Source organism: Charadrius vociferus, unplaced genomic scaffold (genome assembly GCF_000708025.1).
Source record: "Charadrius vociferus isolate BGI_N301 unplaced genomic scaffold, ASM70802v2 scaffold90, whole genome shotgun sequence".
In the NCBI taxonomy this organism is placed as follows: domain Eukaryota; kingdom Metazoa; phylum Chordata; class Aves; order Charadriiformes; family Charadriidae; genus Charadrius; species Charadrius vociferus.
The window spans coordinates 1,882,159-1,901,555 of NW_009647222.1; the positions used below are offsets into that span (position 1 = coordinate 1,882,159).

Below are 19,397 nucleotides of genomic sequence, written 5' to 3' on the forward strand. Positions count from 1 at the left end.
GCTGTGCATTGAATAATTACTGTGTCCCCCATTCTTCTTCTCCAAAGCGGCTGCATTCCAGTGATGTGAAGTAGTGTATTTATTGTATCACTCTTTCCCTTTCTTTTTCGGTAGGGAGAAGGCAGAAGAGAACTTGATAATCCGCGAGACTCAGATAAGAAATGGTAAAGAGATTTTGTGGGGTCAGGGTTGATACGATCAGCTAACATGGCTCTTAAATTATCAAAGCCCGGAGAGACGCCTTTCTCGGGAAAGGGAGACTCTTTCTGTCAGGGCTTGAGGCCGAGTTTGGAAGGAGGGGTTGGAGTTGCAGGCTGCCTTGCAGCTGGGAGCCTAGGCACCTGCAGGCTTCCTATCTTATTGTGGATTAGTTTGGGATGAAGAAACGTAACGTATTAGGTTACCCTAGGCCTTGGGGGCCCACCTACTCACTGAAGTTGATGGAAATGTTCTGCAAATGGCCCTTGCTCCTCCAGGGATGAGGTGAACATAAGACCCTGTTTGTAGCGGATGCGTTTTTTCAGACCAGGAAGACAGTGGTGTCAGTGATGCCAAGATAGGGAAGGAAGAACCATTTTGGTTGTCCTCATCGCTCCTTCCTGATGGCCATTGGGTGGCTGAACTCTGTAAATGGTGACTTGGAGACACCCACCTAAGGGTTAACAAGGCAAGCAGTAAAATCGAGTTGGCAACATAATGTGAAACTGAGTCCGAGGGGGCTGGGACTCATTTGTCATACATGCGGATCCACATAACCCAGGGGCTGAGCCTGCTTGTTGCCCCACAATAAAAGGCAAGGGTGGCATTGTCTTTGCTGTGCCTCCTTCCCTTCGTCCTTTGTCTTCACATTTCTGGCGGCTGCTCCGGAGCTGGGCAGCAGAGCTGGAGCGAAGTGCATTAGGCACTGGGGGTTTTATCAGATCATTGTCTTTCAGCAAATTGTGTCACTTCAGCTGCAGAGTAATCTTCTGGTGGGACAGAGTAGTGCCTTAGTCCTGGCTGGTTTTGAAATGAGTTGTCCATAGGCAGCTGGCAAGGGAAGGGGGAACGAGAGGGCAGGCACTGAGGGCGGCGTGCAGGTAAGCTCCCCACTGCAGGTGGGCAGGGGACAGCTTTGCATAGAAACCAGCACGTGGTTGGTCCTTTGCCGTCTCGGTTACCAGTCCCCAGTATGTTAACTTGAGCTGAAGCCGAAGGCTGGTTAAGCTGTACGGTGGCCTGTGACCTGGAGCTAGCGCACACTCCCTTTGCGCCGCTACCACAGCACGGAGGTTTCTGACAGAGGGCATGTGGCTGGAGGGAGGCTGCAGCTCTCCGGTCTTACTGGGGCAACCTGATAGCTCGCGTGCCAGAACCACTGGCAGCTCAAATCCACAAAGGGCCCAAGGTCAGGTTCAGAGAGAAAAGGGCTCTGTTTTTTGCTTCTTTATATTTTTCATAGTTAATTTACTTGAAAATGCGGTGAGAAGCTGCATGACATCTGCCAGTGGGGGTGGTGACCATTGCTTTCTTTCCAGTAGCCTGTGGTTAGCTGTAGGAAAGTCTAGAGGGAGCTGAGAACTCCTCAGCCTGAAGGTCTTCCCCTCCCCAAAAATGGGCCACCACGTTTTTTGCTTAGAGAGCACCCTGGGGCAACAGCATGCAGGTTGCAACCCATGAGGTGTTTCTGCTCTGTGTAAACATTTGTGGAGCAGCAACCACATTCCCCTTCTCCAGGTGGGTGTTCCAACCACCACGAGAGAGTCTTTCCTTCGCAATTAATATTCAAATGTTTCACACAAGGCGGAACAGGTCAGAGTGTCTTGGTAGTTGGGACATGCTTCAGAGCAGCGGGAGATCTGCTTCAGATCCCCCTCTGGATCGAACAGGGATGGGATGTGAACTTTTGGAACTTCCCCCTCATCTGGCAGCCCGATGAAGCCCATCTTTCACTTCCTCTTCTGTTCTTTCAAGTGCCTGCAAACAAAATGTTTCATTTGGGGAGAATGGAAGGTTTTATTCACCGCAGCAAAGGTTTGCAGTGCTAAAAAAAAAAAAAAAAAAATTGGCTTATTTCAAATAACATTAATTTTCAGTGTTTTTATTCTGCTGCCAGACTAAATCAGACATTTGCATTACCCTATGTCCTGCTCTGGCTGACAGCCTCCATTACAAGAAACAAATTAAATCCTTTTCTCTGCTCGGCCTTAACTGGAATGGAGGCTTGCTACACAGGGATGTCACGCTACCCATGTGCTGCAAGTGCCACCCTTACTTCTTCACCCCTGTACTTCCTCTGTGTCTTGGCATCACTTTGGGCATCGCTAGGGAAGGTAGTAGTGCTTCTGTTGGCTCGCAAGAGCTTTGGGTCTATAGCAAGGAGCATGTTTCTTGTAACAGTGGCCACTGGCAGTATCTTTTGCTCTTCCTGAGCCCTGAGGAGAGGTGAAGGGATAAAGAAAAGTTGTTAGTCGTATCTGCTGTGGAGATAACATCCTTTCATGTTGTTGAAGGGTCCCAAGGGCCTGGCCGTGGGACATGGTGGCTGCTGTGTCAGACGGAAGAGGAGTGGAGGCAGGTCACAGAGAGCTTCAGAGAGAGGACTTCCCTTAGAGAGCGGCAGCTCTACAAACTCTTGAGTGAAGACTTCCTGCCGGAGATCTGCAACATGATTGCACAGAAGGTGAGGAGACATGACATCCTGTTTACCTCCCTATGACCGCTTCCAAGAGCATGGACATTTGATGATTGAAGGAGAGCTAAATCCAAGCAGCCTATCACCCCGTCCTGCTCACCGCTACTCCAGCCTGCAAGTGTCGTTGATGTGGGGGCTGTTCAGCTTGTATACGTGGAGAAGGACTCTCCCCCATGGAGTGGCAAGGCTAGAGTCGATAATTAGGGATCTGGTTTGTGACTGCATGGCAGCGTAGGTAGGATGGCTGAAGGGGTTACTGTCTTCAGCCATCTTCTGTGTCCCTTTTCTGCTAGCAGGGAATCTCCATCTGCTTTTGAACTGCTGCGATTTACAGCCTAGCTTTTCTATGCAAACTGCCTCTGATTTCACTTTTACTGCCGTTTCTCAGCTGGTTCTGCCAAAGGGCCAGTGGCTGCTTTAGCTGTCCTAGCTAAGTCCGCTTGAGCTGGTACGTCAGAGCCCTGAAACCCGTCAACTGAATGTTTTCAGGTGGGACAGATTTGGAATGGGATCCTTCAGCTAGCTGGCTTTGTAAAATGGGCTCTGCATTCAGCGTGATGTTCTTGGATTGAGTTCAGTTTGCTTGTTTGTTACCCTTGTAAAGCTAATAGGGATTTCATGGTCACTTCTAGCCCCCAGAGTTTCTCCTGCCAGTATCACCGATGTGCCCTAATTTCCTCCACTCTCTTTTTCCTTCCCTCAATTCTCAACCCTGTTTCAGGAGAAGCGTCTACAGCGGACAGAGTTTTCTCCCAGGTGGATGTCTGACCATCAGCCCATCAAACCAATCAAGCAGGAGGTGAGGGGGGGTGCGAGGGGGAGGACGACGGAGGGAGGCGAGAGCAGATGCCTCCTGGGGGAAAAAATAAATCGCAGCATCGCTATTCAGTGGAAAGGAGTCGTTTGAAAGTGCTGTGCTTGTGCTGAAAGAGAGATGGGTGGTAATGCCCGTCAAAGGCAGGCTGACACTTGGGGTTTCTATGGCGAGCAGGGAGGTGCTGCCCTCTGGATCGCAGAGGTAACCGGCCTTGCCGCAGACTCCAGTGCAGCTGCATATGGAAATCTGCACTCAGTCTGGGGAATTCCACTTCAATGAAAGTGCTGGCACATTCGAGGCAGTTCAAAGAAAAGTTGAAGAAGGATGAGAGGGCTAGAAGAACCGGCTTACAAAGGGAAATGACAGAAATTCAGCCAAGGGGAAAACGTGAGGCTGCAAACACATGCGGGTGTAGACAGTGCGGAGGGAGAGAAGAATGACTGATGCAGTACGGAGCTGAGCGAGGAGGGGGTCAGCTGGAAATGGAAGTCACAATTTAGGCTGCTTAAAGAAATGCTTATCAAACTGCAGCCTTGTCAGCTGAAATGGCTCTTTCCATGCCTCTTCACCCTCATCTCTTCTCCACCCCGTCACTGTAACAGCACTGCCACTTGCGGGTCTGTGCAGTGAACCAGACCCAGGAAGATGACTGGAGTTAAATATAACCTTTTTCTTTGGTCGGGGTTATTTTTAACGTAGATCAGCTTTCCCGATCCAGTTCACCACGCAGCCCCAAACAGTCACGTTGGCACAGCCAGGGGCGTGGTGCAGTGGAGATGGAGGGTCTTTGAACTGGCAACTGCTACCCAAAGCAATCGGTCAGGCAACATGGGATTAGCTTTGGAGGAAAAAATTGGCTTGATTCTGTCAGGCTGTGGCATAATCTCTCGCTGTAGATGTAATGAAAACATAGTTACCTGGTGTTTTGTCAGACCCTGGGAAATTAAACTGCAGGGAATATTCCATGTGAGCCAGGGTCAGGGGTTCCCGCAAAACAAAGGAGAAAGTACAGTTCCCCGCAATAAATATAATTGCTTAGAATAGATAAATAAAAGGAAGGAAGAACCTCTCATCATGCTGCAGATAAAAGCCTGCCGAGAGGAAAATAAGACCCCAGTGATGGTCAGTTTGGGGCCAGAATTGCTCTCTGCAAAGCCCACCATGCAGGAAGCGCAGGGACACATGTTTGTTCACAGGCAGCAGAAATCCCAGAGGAGAAGGGGAGTGGGAAACACATGGAGCCTGAATGATGCTAATCAGTACCGCAGGTGCTCCAGGTCTGCGTCGGCAGAGGGCTGTTAATTGCTGCCTGTGGGCCAGTGAAACGTTTCCAGTGAGCCGGGGGCCCTCCCAGCACCCACTGCACTGAGGCATGGGAAGCCGGCCAGCGTGAGGGTGGTGGTGCTCGTGCTGGCTCCCCAGCAGGACATGGCAGTCATCCCTGCCATGGGGGAGGCAGGGAAAGTGCCAGCATGTCCGATGGCTTGTTTGCCAGACAAGGGGTGGGCAGCAGGCGAGTCTTGGGGAGAAAACCTCAGCCCGGTGCAGGGGTGACCCCTGGCTCCGCAAGCTGGATGTCACTTCGGCCCGAGATATAACTGTTCTGTAGGCTCCTAATCCTGCGGGGGATTTCTTAACAGGTGGTTCAGATTAGCTCCTCATTAAAGAGCCGCCTGAGCAGCACCCTCATTAGGGCAGCGCTGCGGAAACCGGAGCAGGGAAGGTTTGGAGGGTGAGGGGTTGGGGCGCCTGGGGCACCCGTGCCTCCTGGCCTTCTGCCCCTGAAGCCTGATACCCACTGCCTGGAGAGCAAAGCAAAAGGCAGAAGTTTGGCCCCTTTGGAGTCCCAGGGGGGTAGGGCGGCGATGTTGTGTCCTGGAGTGCTCTCTGGCGGAGGGAAGGAGGCGCTGATGCCGTGGTCGCAGATGAGAGGGCTGGTTTTTATCCTCCAAGTGGGGAGGAAGTTGGAGAAATGTCCCTTTGCCACCTCTTCATTCCGGAAGGAAGTTTAACTTGTGTTGGGTTCTTGTTTTTATCTTTCCAATAGGTGTCTGCTTTTATCACATCTAGTAGGAGTTTTCTTGTTTGTGTTTGCTTATTTTTTTAACCCTGAGTTTCGCATTCCTTATCCCCCATGGACTTAAGTGGGACACCAGGCAGTAGGTCCCTCTGAAAATCTGGCTATTTCTATGTCTGAAGTGTCTCAAAGAGCCTGTGCCACCATTGCTGCTGCCTTGCAAGCACTGCAAGGAGCAAGTGCAGTTGTCGCGGGCATCTGCTGCAGCCCTCGGTGCTCACTACACTGCACTTGGGGTTTCTGCTTTTCCCTTTTTTTCCTCTTCCTAGATCTGCTAGCATGAAATCCTCTCCTTTGCTTCATATTGTCCCATTGCTTTGTCAATGCCATATTCATGGTGGGTTGATGTGGAACATGCTATAGGTTCTGTGTCGCGCCATTACTGTATAGGGTGCTGAACACACCCTGCAGGCTTAGAGAAGCCCTGGTGTGAGCACTGCAGCTTGGATGGTGTGTTCACCTTTCCATAGGACACGAACGGTGGAAGCTGTATGAGTCCAGGGAAAGGGAAGGTCTGACTTGTGCACCAACAGCTGAAGAAATTGGTGTGGCACACCAGGCTGGCTTAGATCTACTGGCTGGAGAATCTGGAGGCTGATGGTCACATCCTCAATAAAATATCTTGGGGTACCAACTTCTGGTGGCTGATTCCTGCTCACCTCTTTCTCTTCCTAATTGCTGCAGAACCTGATGGTTTGTGGTTCCTATTGCAATTTAAAGATTGATCTAGAAAGTTAGGGGAAAACTAGTTGATGATGATCAGGACTGGGCCTGAAAGGAAGATGGTTACAGTGCATGAGTAGCAAATAGAATGGTACAGTGGTTGAGAAAGGGATATGAAAAGTGTCAAAATTGGAAATGTAGAACACCATTCTTGAGCTTAGGTTCTTGAGCTCTTGTACTTGGCATAGCGGTTTCAGTCCTGGGCATCCTGGTCTTTGGAGATTGTTCAGTTGGATGAAAGGTCTGAGAGAGACAACTGGAATGATTAGGGAGCTGGAAGGATTGCTGTATAAGGAAACCTTTAACCTAATTACAGAGACATAGGAGTTTTGTGTAAGCATCTAAGGAATCCCATAAAGGCTGGAATGTGGCTGAAGAAGAGAATTTATGCTTGCCCAGAAGAGTGTAACTTGGAATAATTGGATAGAATGAGGGGATGAGAAATTAACTTTGAGGAGAAGCTGGCTAACCTAAAGGTGTGTGGACTCACAAAATGATTTCCTTAGGAAAGCAGTAGAAGAGTGAAGTACTAATATTTCGCAAAGATCTGAAAAGGAAAAGAAAATGGGCAGAGTTCCCTTGTGGTGGGATCATGCTGTGGGTTTCACTTAAAAAGACCATCACAGAATAGGTGTTTTTGCTGTCCAGTCTGTCCCTAGATGCAGGATGCGGTCCTAATGTCATCAAGAGTCCCATCACCATCTCTTGGACACTTCTCCGTGGCTGTTGGTGGTTGAAGTGTAATTCTCTCAATATGTTGTTGCTTCTGGAGATGGGAAGATAATACATGATGCTTGTCCTCAGAGAGTTGCAGTGGGAGATTGTAGGGCAGTGCTACGTAGGGGAAGGGGAGGCAGAGGTGGAAATGAATGTACAGTGAAACCAGACAACATTTCTAGGCATTTATCAAAACACCCTGTGGTTCCACTTCTAGGCAATGAAACAAGGACAAAATAGGAATCATTGTGCCAGATTTTTTTCTGGGGATTAATAATGAGCCTGTAGAAGTTGATGGTCTGAGCAGCAGCCAAGGGACCCCAGCCGATTGCTAATCCTCAGGAAATGCCTTTTGCCTAGGTGTTGGTTGCTGGTTATTCCCTGAAAATGAAGGTGGGGAGAACTGTATGCACACTGTTCTTTTCCAGTTGATATTCCCTCCTGATAAGGCACACATACGTTGGTCTTGCAGAAGTCAAAGAGGTGGGAGTGGCTGATGGATGACCGATTTGTTTGTTTTATAATTAAGCTAAGCTAATAAAGGTAATTCCGCACTGCCATATACATACCTTAAACTGTGTTGGAGAAATAGGAGCAGGCAATCGCTGGTCTGAGAAGCCTGCAGTCTAAGTGGGATCAAACACAGCCTTGCAGCCTGCTGGCAGTGGGGAGGTGAGGAAGTGGGGCAATAAAGAGCCAGGCGTCCTTGAATAAGAAAACTGGTTGGGAGACCCAGCAGGAAAACTGTCCAAACAAACAAGCCAGAGCTAGTTCAGGGGAGATTAGCACACAGAAATATGGCAGGCCTTATTTTGAACCGGAAAGGAAAACGTTCCAAATAATACCTTGAGGCAAGGCTGTATCAGTCTCTTTTCCTGTACTCTGTGTTTTATAGCAGAGCCGGGTTCGGCAGAATAGTCCTTTCTGCTCACGCTTGCGATTCAGGGCTTTGCTAGCTGGAAGGGGTAGAGGTGTTGTGTGGGGGTGTCAACAGCCTGAATCTTTTGCCCAGAAGGGAAATACACATGGTGCACCCCTGGCAGAGTGGCAGCTTGTCTAACCCATTGCTTCTCCTTCCTTTGTCTGTATCAGTAGGATTTCATTGCTTGACAAATAACTTTCCTTTACGTGTTGCTCTTCATCTGAGAATTCATATGTACAAATCCTTTTTTTTTCTTTTTTTTCCCCCAGCCATTCATTGTAGGTATGCTTTAATGCTTGCTCAAAGTAAACCTGCCTCTGTTCAGACTTCAATAAGCCAATGCATTACAGTGTTTGGTGCACCATTTTGTCACAGGTAAACCCAAACGTGCTGAGTTCGATGGAGAAGCAGAGGCGCAGAGAGGAAGAGGAGGAGCGCCAAATCCTTATAGCAGTACAGAAGAGGGAGCAGGAACAGCTGCTAAAGGAGGAGAGGAAAAGAGAGATGGAGGAGAAGGTGAAAGCAGTGGAAGGTACGTGCGGCCAGTGGAAGCAGGGGTGGAAACTTCCAAAGCCAGGATTGAGATCTTGAATTGAGATGTGCCATTTATATTCCTCCCCTGCCAGACTTGCTAACGGGAATATATTTTCTTGCACGTACCTTGGATAAATTTTTGTGACTGTAGCTTCTTTTCCTTTGTCTATCTCCCTCGGTGATGGTAGCTATTCTCTAGTGCACCCTTCAACTGTGTTGTCTTCCTCAAGTCATGCTTATTTTTGCCCTTGCCCCAGCAGTATTTTTTTTTACCGCTGTTTGTGTTGTTCCTCAGTTTTCTTCTGTCTACCCACTTGCCTCCTTGTGGATTTCCCTGTGTGCAGGATTAGCTGGCTTTGCTCTTACTGAATAGCATTTGGTCCTTTTGGCCCGATGCATGATGAACGAAGGATTCCCTTTGAGGAGAAAGGGAAGGGGACAATATGGGAATAGCAGGAGTACTAGTTTTATATTGCTACTGGCCTTATCAATTGAAGAACTAAAGATGAGGGGACCAGGCTACATAGAGCACCAGAGGTGGCAACTTCAGGTATTGGTCTTGTTTTTTCATGGTTTTGAATTAAATGCTGATTTAAGCTGTTCTGCAAGAAACAGCTATGTTGTGTTTAATAGGTCAGATTGAGGCACAGACATCAGGCATTTAGCCAGTATGTGTAGGAACTGATGTCTAAGAGCCGGCTCATTTCTGACCACCTTCTCTCTGTCAGCCTCCCTTATGGGATTCCTTTATCTGCTGGTTTTGCCACAATGGCTGGCTGGGCTATTGCAGTTCCAGGAAAAGGCTGAACATCTTCAGAAAGCTGTGGTGGTAATGTGTGGCGGTATCAGTATCGTGAATCCTTAAGTGGATAAAGAATCAGAAAAAGAAAAAAGATTAAGTTCATGCAAACCTTGTAAACTTTCCAAGATGAAACAGTCTGCTACCAGATGTTTGGTAGCAGACCAGATGTTATCTAAGAATAGTTTCTTTTACCTGCTTACCTTTCTAACCTTTAGAAAATCCAATTACTTGCTTGGCCTTCATATATTCCTGGTTGCCAGTCCTAGCTAATCCGGTGCTTTAAACTGAGAATCATCCAGCTCCTATATCTGCCACAGATATCTGTTTCATCTTGGCAAATTGCGAATTCTCTGTGTTTTAATTCTCCGTCTGTATAGACAAAATTAATCTTGAAGTTCCAGAAGAGCTGCAAAGATACACGTATCTTTAAAAAGGGCTTGTTTTGGTATAAGCTGTGTCCTTTCCTGGGTTACTGCAATCTCATCATCTAATGCAAAGGCCAATCAAGAGCCAATCAAAGAAAATGGTGTGGGATTGGGCAGCAAACTCTTTTAAGCCAATTTAGCATACATTCATTCTTTTCTTGGCAGACATGCTTTTATTTTGGTTTGTGCAGTTTCTTTCAGTTGAGTTTAAACTTGTCCTTAGTCAGTTTAGGCTAAGTCAGGAGTAAGTCTCCTTTTAAGCTGGTGCAAAAGCCTTTTGGAAAGGCTATTTAAGTGGCTGATTTGTTCAGTTAAATCACTGCAGTATTTTTCATCCCTAGAAAAGGCAGCTATCCAGGTAAAACTTTGGCTTCTTAACCATCTTTCCTTATTGCCAAGCTCACCCTCCGTTAGCATTTACTTTCATGACAGTTCTTATGGACAGAAAGTGACTTGAAAATGAAGTAATTTGTTTTGCTTGGTTCAGACTTGTTAAAACTGGGCATCAGTTGACAGAGATTTTAGGGTAACAAAGATTTTCTTCTATTTTGCAGTCTGTGTGGGATTTAACATTAATTTTGTAAGGTCTTGTGTAGAGGGGTGATGTGAAACACAGGGTGAAATACCTGTTCTCTGATGAACTTCATCAGCACTTCACCTGCTTCTCGGTTTTAGACTGTATGCCTGTTTTTAGATTACGTTCCTGTTTCCAGTCTGGGATTTCACTTCCCGCCACTCCAACGCATGCCCCAGGTAGCGAGCCTCCTGCTGGGCCCATCTGTACTTTCCTGAATTTAAGAGTTAAAGCAGCTTTCTAGATTTGTGCCACAACAGCAGGTTAGAGTTTCCTAGTTTTCTTTCCAGATGCTGTTCCAACACTATCTCTCGCACATACGACTTTCTAGCTGTTTGAGGTACTTCTTAGGGCATTGATTAGATTTTGAAAGCTGCTGGGTAGGACTCAACCCAAGCCAACAGCATGACAACAAGCTCTGCCAGTGATCTTTAACATGCTATATTAATCACTTGCTGTGGTATAGGGACCTGCCATTAATCCTGACTAGCTCCAGTCTCATATCAGGGTAGCGCTCCCTGATTCCTGTCAGTTTACCAGGTGAGATCCTTGGCAAGCCTTTATGGATTTCTAAAATCTACATCACATTACCTCTTGACTGCTGCTGGCATAAGATTTTTCAGTTTGCTGCCCAAGTCATTGCCTCATGTTTTTTTCAGCTTTTTCACTTAGGCATCCATTACAATGTCATCTAAGTGATGTTAATTTTACGAAAGAAGCATGAAGTACTGACAGCTTGGACAGACTCAGATAATCTCTGTTAACTGCAATTTGACGTTGGACTTCTTATCATTCAATGCTATAATAAATGCCGTTGGATTCTGTAGGGCATCTTAGATGCAAGTCCTGTCCTCCCAACTTCAGTGCTCCCCACAGTTTTATAACAGGAAATTTGGACTTTCTTTTACCAGTTTTTGATATATCTGGCCATGGACCTCCCTGGAAATACCCACCTTGTAGCTATTCCTAGTTTTCTTATGCCCTCAAACCCCATTCCAAGTGTGTTTTTGACTGACGGAATAAGACAGTAAATTAATACTCTTCCACCAGAGCTGGTGCTTCTTGAGTCTCTGGCATTTTCCAAAAATGAAGCCTCTGCTAGAGGGTATTAGTCAAGTCTCCCCCATCTTACTTTTGCTCTGAGTGTTCCCCAATGTGGCCTGTTTTCTGGGGTCTTACTCCTGTGACATCTCTCCTTGAACATTACTTTCACAGAATTCTGCTCCTACAGAAAGTTGGTTCAACCGCAGGTGTTTAGCAAGTCAAATGAATTCAGATTTCCTATAAGAAAAAGGAAATGAGGTTCATAAGAGCCTATAAACTTTCTATTATGAAGCAATCTGTTAGCCAGCTGTCTGGTTGCAAACCACAGGTTTTATTTTCCACTGTTGCTTCTTCCTGTCTCTCACCTCTTAAACCAAAGCTGTCCCAGTGGCCCTCCTGTGTGGCAGCTTGCTTGCTTTGGCTACCTGAGCCATCTTCTCAAAGTTAGCCATGGTCGTGGAGCATATTAATGACCCCAGTTACTTATTGCCACCCAGCTGGTAGAACTTCACCCTTCCCTTGGCACTGCTCTTCATCCACTTCAGTGCAAAAGCAGCTGCCTTGAGTTCACCTGGCGGAGGTGAAGCACCTGAAGGATGGCAACTTAACAAGCCAGCTCTTTCATAGTGCTTATCTACACTTAGATCTGTGCATTGAACTGCTCTCTTTGTACCACACCATTGTCAAGAATTTGTCTGGAAGCTGCCTGGGGGAGCATCTGTATCACAGTAATGTTTCAAAATCACTGATAGTAAAGTCAAGGGGAAATGAAGAGGCGTGTTGATGGTGTGCTGTAGTCTCGCCTCCTCTGCTTCTGTGTTGTTGCTGCTTTTCCTGAAAGAACAAGAACATTTCACAGGAGTTCTTGAGAGGTGCAGGAGCTACCTTCATTTTTTCCTGCAGAATCTTGTTGACAAGGAGTGCTGAATGGTTTTTCACCTCTCTTCCCCTCCCCACTGCAGAACGGGCCAGGAGAAGGAAGCTTCGTGAAGAGCGGGCCTGGCTGCTGGCACAGGGGAAGGAGCTCCCCCCTGAGCTTTCCCACTTGGATCCCAGTTCCCCTACCAGGGAAGAGCGAAGGACCAAGGATCTGTGAGTATGCAGCTGGGCATACAGCACGTGGGCGCACTGAAAGCGAGTACGGGGAGGAGAGGAGTATGATCATTCACGGGAATGAGGAAGGAGAAGTGAGGTTAGAGAACAGCAAGGAGTAAGCTGAGAAACATCTGGATTGGGTCCATGCTAGAGGAGTGTTTGTGATAAAGCCTATTTCTCAGCGTTATGGCACTGTGCATGGGGTGGAAGGGAAGATGAAGTACAAGAACATGTCTTATATGTCCTCAGTCTGCACATTCACTGTTGTGGTTCCCATTACAGCTTTGAACTGGACGATGAGTTCACAGCCATGTACAAAGGTTAGTCCTGCCCCAGCTTTCCCCTTTGCATGACCTGTTCAAAGTGAAATACTCCTCTGAGCACGTGGGGGTAACCATTCACCTTTCTTCTGTTACCACCAGTTCTAGATGTGGTAAAGGCTCACAAGGACTCTTGGCCCTTCTTGGAGCCCGTCGATGAATCGTATGCTCCCAACTACTACCAGATCATTAAGGTATGGAAAGTGGTCCAGCCATCTTGACTGATGCACTTTGACCAGGATGCAGTTTTTTGAAAGTGCTTTGAAGTTTTATGGGCTGTGTTACCCTCACAGTCAAACTGCATAACTCCAGTAGTCCCTTCTAGCCTTACAAGTCAAGGAAACCAAAGATGGGAGGCTGCCTCTCGGGACAGGAGCCTCCACTTCCCATCCCCTCTTTGTGAGGAAGCTATTTATGCCACTTTGTAATCTCCGCTATGCTTGCTTTAACTGAAGGAAGGTTTTGTTGTGTTTCAGGCTCCCATGGACATCTCTAGCATGGAGAAGAAGTTGAATGGAGGTCAGTACTGCACCAAGGAAGAATTTGTGGGCGATATGAAGACCATGTTCAGGAACTGTCTTAAGTACAATGGTGAAGGCAGTGGTAAGAGCAGTAAGACGCTAAGTTACTCTATTTGCAGTGCTGAGTCAAAGCAAGCACTGGTCTCTCCCTACTCGCCAGTACTTTATTTGTGCTTATTCTCTTTCAGGGTATTTTTGGGAGGCTGGGTGAAAAAGTAGGAGCTCCTGAGTGTTATAAAGCCTGGGGTTTTAGCCAGGTTTTTAGCACAATTAGGTGATGCTGAATTGGGGCCTGACATACTAAGGGACTCCCATGTTGGTAGATGGTGAAGGCAGAACATAGAAAGAAAGCCTGTTTCTTTCTGAGCTCATTCTTTTGTGTGCTTGTGTGTTTCAGTGTGCTCCTTTGTCTCATAATATCTATCACAGACTTTGAAAAGCCTAGGAGTCTGGTTAGCCACCAGTGTTAGTTGAGTACCACGAAAAGTGAGGAAAGAGCCAGGCTTTTGTAGTCCTTTGGATGGAAAAATGTAGGTTTTAGGTTCCTTGGCTATTGCATGAACATGACTCTGCAAATGGGAAACCCTGGGTTTAATTGCCATGCCAATTAAAATTCTGCATGTTGCTTAGGTAAGAAATCAGTTCCCATATGGTGGGTCATCACTGCAGACTGTGTCTCACCAGCACTGCCTTGAAAGGGAAAATAGAGCTACCTAGCTTGTCACTGTGGGCCCCAAGTAAAAGCATTCCTGTACTGCCACTGGGAGAGCTCTGTTTCCCGAGGAACTTCTGGGTTAGCTTAGTGGAAACAACTGGAAGGTCATTTGCTTTAAGCCCTTGTCATTAACACCTCTCACATGTCTTTTCCTTCCTATCCACTCCAGTGAAAAGTAGGAGCCCCTCTGAGCAGAACTGTCCTGTGGAAATAATGCAATGGGAACACTGGTGTTGGCAATAGCTTTTGTGTCAGAGTCAGCATGTGCTTTAGAAACCATGCATGGATAGATATGTTTGCTGATTTTCCTCTGTCTTGTAGCATACAGCAGATATTAGAACGAGTCCAAGAAAAGCCTCTGAATGTAATCAAATAGCATTGCTGGAAGTTCACGTTTCTTCTCTCTGGACTCTGCTGGCTAACTGTGCGGGTCACGCATCTCTGCGAGCAGAGGTGGTGCTTCTCGTAATGTAATTCTTGGCACTATGCTGGAACACTGGGTTAATGCTGACTCTGCAAGCTGTGCTGCTAATGGTACTTTGTCATGCCTCTTTGCCTGTCCCCTGGTGAGGTTACTGAATAAATCTGATGCTGTGCTGCTTATTGAGTTTAAGAACATAAACCAAAGGCAACTAGTTAGAAACAAAACTCTTCCTCAAAGAAACTTTTTGGAGGGGAGATGATTTATCTAATGGGAAAGTCTGATGTTGTTTAATTATTTCTCTCTATAAGGCTCTGTCCCTGATGTTGCGGGTTTTTTACTGCAGAATATACCAAGATGGCTTACAACTTAGAAAGGTGTTTCCACCGTGCAATGATGAAGCACTTCCCTGGGGAAGATGGAGACACAGATGAGGAGTTTTGGATAAGAGAAGATGGGAGACGAGAGAAGAGGAGCCGGCGGACTGGCCGCTCCAGCACAGGCAGTGTTTGGACTCGGTCGCGAGACCCAGATGGACCAGGCAAGAGGCAGCAACGCCTGGAAAATGGAGGAAAACCTCCACCATATCGAGCTACTTCCAGGGCTCCTGCTTCTTCCTCCTCTTCCTCTTCCTCTTCCTTCTCCTCATCCTCTGCAGAGGATCCAAGTGGCAACCCAATGCAGCCTCCTCGAGAAGTGGGTCCTTCCAATGGGCGAGGTTTCCCTCGCTCTCTGCAGTACGGTGGCATGCCCAGCCCTGTGCCACATCCTGGCCAGATGGTAAGGAGTAGTCTCTGCTGTTCTTCACCCATCATGCCTGCGGAGGGAGGGAGGTAAAGGGGAATGAAGCTCTCTACTGTGAAATCCCTACTGCGTGGCAAGAACCTTATCCCAGAGGTTAAAGGTCAGGGCTATGGTTTCTGCAACTGAAACTTTTCAGCCCTTAGATTTAAGCTGGTGCAGTTTCAGTCATTGCCACAGTAGCTGGGAACAGTGTCCTAACACTTCCCATGGCCAGCGTGTCCCCATGTGGGCTTGCACCAGCCCTGGCTCCCGCAGTTCTCTTCTCTTCTTGGAGAGTTACCCCATTGTGCATGGAAAGCAGTCACATTTCTTCTCTTAACCTCCAATTTATGATGCTGAACAAGCTGGTCTTCTTTTGTCTCAATTGTTTACAGATGCCTGGTAACTTTGTGCCATCTGTGTACTGCTGCATTTCGTGCTTTGAGTATTTATAAAAGCAGTAAATGAAATCAAACACAAGGCCACCCTGGACTGCAGCAGTGACCTCCCTTTAGCCCAATATTGCTTCTCTGAATGCCACCTGTTCTGTCTCCCCTCTGAGCTGTTCCTCACCCATCCTTCACTGCCTTTTCCATTTAACCAGTGATGTCTTGTGATGTGGTGTATCAGCTGCTCCTCTGAGATCCATACAACCCCTCACCCTTTTAGCTAGAGATCAGACAAAATTTTTAGCATGCTGCTTGTGATGCAAAGAGAGGGGGGCAGTGGTAGAGCTGAAGGCAATGGGTATTTTGAAGGAAATCTAGCATCTTCCCCCGTTGTCCTGCTCACATGCTCTTGTGATCCGCTCCTCTGCTTGGAGCAAACCACTGTCCCTTCCAATCTTCTTGCTTGCTCCCAAGTAGCTGGGTGGCAGGTGAGTGTATCGTGACCTGAGCATGGGGACACGTGGCCAGGCTTTAGTAGGGAAGCTATATCACCTCATAGGAAAGGGAGTGCAGGTTTTTCATGGTCTCTCCAAAAAGCCCATCTGCTCATCTGTGTGGTTCCTCCAGCCTTGCCTTCCCCTTGCCTGCACCAGCTCTGCTGCTTTACTACCCTTCACAAATTGTTTTCTTTCTCTCTCCCACACCTCTCCCCGTCCCCCAGAGACCAGCCGTGCCAGGAACGTTTGGCCCCCTGCGCGGATCGGATCCCACAAAACTCTACGGCTCGCCACGAGTGCCTGAGCCCCATCCTGGAGACCCAGTCCAGCAGCACCAGCACTTTGCCATGCAGGTAAGAAACGCTGCAGCCCAGGACCCACAGGTGCCATCTGCTCCTCAGTGCGATGGTTGTCACCAACACCCGCCCACATCTGTCTCACTCTCTTTCTCTCTCCCTCTCGTCCCCAGCCGGCCGTGGGATTGAGCGAGCACCGCGGTCACAGGCTGGCTGCCCCGGAGAAGCAGCCATGTGCAGGACCGACCCACGTCACCGGCCTTGGCCCCCGGCCGGGTGCTCTGCAGCTGGGGCGCATGAGTGGCCCCCCGCCTGATGCAGTCTACCCACCAGCCCAGTTCCAGCAGGGCTTCCTCCCCCCGAGGCACAATGGGCCCCCTGTGAGGCCGCCGGAGGGCTCGGAGGTCCCCCCGGGGCACATGTACCGGCCCTATAAGTACCTGACCCATGGGGCCAGGGCCCTCGCTCCAGCCCCGCGCCCTGGGTCATATGATGGACCCCCGGGCCATGAGGCCACCGCTGCCTCCCAGCCAGTGGACCGAGCAATCGAATTTCCTACCTCACGGGGTGCCTCCCTCAGGGTATATCAGACCGCCTGGGAAAGCCGCTGGCCAGAGGATGCCACAGCCGCCGGCCCCTCTGTTCGGTGGACCCCCTCAGGTTCAAAGAGGGTGCCAGGGTGGGGACTCCATGATGGACAGCCCGGAGATGATCGCCATGCAGCAGCTGTCCTCCCGTGTGTGCCCGCCGGGTGTGCCTTACCACCCTCGCCAGCCGCCCCCACCGCACCTCCCCGGACCCTTTCCCCAGCTGGCACACGCCGCTTCCGCCGCCGGCGTGCAACCCCCGAAACCCATCGTGGGGAACGGGAGCTCGCAGGATCCAACCGGCCAGACCATGGAGACGGAGAACAGTCAAGGTAACCCCTCGAGCGCCCACTGGTAGCATTTGACCTTCCCTGCCCACCTCTGTTGCCTGCGTCCCCCTGCCTGCCTCCCCTTTGCTTGCTGCCCAGCATCCCTCCAGCCTGTGCACTGTGCCACCATTCCCCGTGCCAGGGCAGACCCTCTGCCTGCTGGTGTGTGCTTTTGGGGAGGGGGCAGGACCCACCTCCAGGCCAGCTTTGTTGCTCTTGGGCTCCAAACTTGTAGGGACCCAAGCCTTAACTGTCACACAGGTGCACAAAGGCTGTGTCTGCAAATGTGGCATTATTTGGGTTTGTGCCACTAGAGAAGTGGAAAGTATGCCCTGACCTTCAGGCTTACTGGAGTCAATTTTAAATGGTGGCTGAGGCTCAGCAACAAAAGCAGGGTGGTTTTTTTCTGGGAAAGAATTGAAATCTTGATTAAATAGCTGCGGGGGACACAGTTTTTATATGTTTTTTTTTAATCTAAATTGGAATATATTTTCTACTCCAGCCATCGCTTAGGTTTTTCTAAGATTGTTTTGTTTCTCTGTAGCCTGCCAGAGGTCCCCTCTGTCCCAGCTATACCTGCAAGTTATCAGTTTGCCATGGGGTGCAAATGCAAAGCATAGGCTGTGATGCTTCTAGAGCTCACTTGGAGTTAATATAAAAATGGTATCTGCAGAGAGTTAGGGAAGGAAAGAAGACGTTATGTGAATACATGGTTTAAATATACTCCTTTGAGTATATGTCACCTTTGAGTATATGTCAGTACAGCTTCTGCTCTGAAATGCACATGTGCCTTGTGAGCTCTCAACATCTCAAAATCTTCACACAACAGGACTGCCCAAAAGCCCCTCTCCAGCCGTGTCAGTTCAGGTGGGATGGCAGTGTGTCATGTGTGCCATTGCAAGTTTCTTTCTAGTTTAATTTCATTCATTCTAACTGGTAAACTAGACATCAAAAAAAAAAAAAAAACCAAAAAAAACAAAGCCAAACTTAAAAATAAAACAAACCTAAAGTAGAGATCAAAAAACCCTAGAGATCAAAAAAAATATTTTTTTTTTTCATTAATTCTAGCTGGAAAACTAGAGATCAAAACCCTTGCATCTTTTATCGATCCCTTGTGTGCATTGCACTAAAAGGAAACTCTTTCCTTGTGTGGCATTGCTTAAAAGCCATCATCATTTAACTGTGCTGGATATAGAACAGAGACTGAGGGAGGACATTGAGTGATTGCAGGGCAGAGTAGCCACATCTCCAAATCACAGTTGGTTAAAATATGGCTGCAATCAGCTCTGCAGCATCTCAGTGTGTGGTAGTGCTTCTGCCCAAGCTGTGGGCAAGTGGGATTTGTGAACCAGAAGGGGCAACACAGCCTGAAAGCAAGCTGCTGTTACCCCAACTTATTATCTTGCTGTCACGTCGACCCCACTGTGGTATTTCCCAACTCTGCCTCTCCACTGGGCAGCCTCTGCACACCCATGTGTCAGACCAATGCCACGCGTGCAATGTTAGTCTGGTGAAGGTGTGATTTACTGGTGGCTTGCGAACTACAGTGTGCCTGTGTCTTGATGGTTCAGTCCACATGTGCCACTTTTCCAAGAGAGGTGCAACCTCATGAGTAGATTTTAAAAGAGCTTTTTTGAAAGAAGCAGCTACTACAGGTCACCCAACTTTGCAAAAATGCACTTTAGAATTGCTAAAGGTCTCTGAAGGGAAGACTGTGTGATGGGTGTGGGAGGGAGGCTGCAACCCCACAGAAGAGGAGTTGTCCTGGTGCTATGCTGCAGAGAGGTTCGAGTAGAGGATGGAACATTGTAGGCTTTGGAGTACTTACGATTGAAGAACCATCATGGCTTTGGAAAGTCACTCCTTTCTCTCTTCCATTTGCACAAAAGTGGGATGCTTCTCCATCCAGATGTTAGGGACTTGATGGGCAGAGAAACCGTGGGTCAGCAGCAGAAAAGGATGCTGAGAGGGTACTTTGGTAGACTTGCTTAAGCTGGCAGGAATTACCCTTTGGCACCTGTGCTTTGGGTGAGCATGAGTAGGCATGTGTATGTGTCGGGAGGGGAGGGATGATTTTCAAAATTAGACCAATGTGTGACTCTTTTCCCCTTTTCTCTCCAGTGGAGCCGCCAGCA

General features: G+C 48.2%; 1 protein-coding gene across 1 annotated transcript in view; it reads left to right on the forward strand.

The window, feature by feature from the left end:
• The window catches only part of CECR2 (cat eye syndrome chromosome region, candidate 2), a 46,145-nt gene that overhangs the window by 23,768 nt on the left and 2,980 nt on the right, over positions 1 to 19,397 (forward strand). The window contains 12 exon segments of the mRNA XM_009879752.1: positions 115 to 164; positions 2,493 to 2,662; positions 3,396 to 3,473; positions 8,306 to 8,462; positions 12,272 to 12,401; positions 12,687 to 12,724; positions 12,827 to 12,918; positions 13,201 to 13,327; positions 14,728 to 15,161; positions 16,275 to 16,403; positions 16,520 to 16,789; positions 16,791 to 17,287. Of these exon segments, the coding sequence (XP_009878054.1) occupies positions 115 to 164; positions 2,493 to 2,662; positions 3,396 to 3,473; positions 8,306 to 8,462; positions 12,272 to 12,401; positions 12,687 to 12,724; positions 12,827 to 12,918; positions 13,201 to 13,327; positions 14,728 to 15,161; positions 16,275 to 16,403; positions 16,520 to 16,789; positions 16,791 to 17,287 (2,172 nt within the window).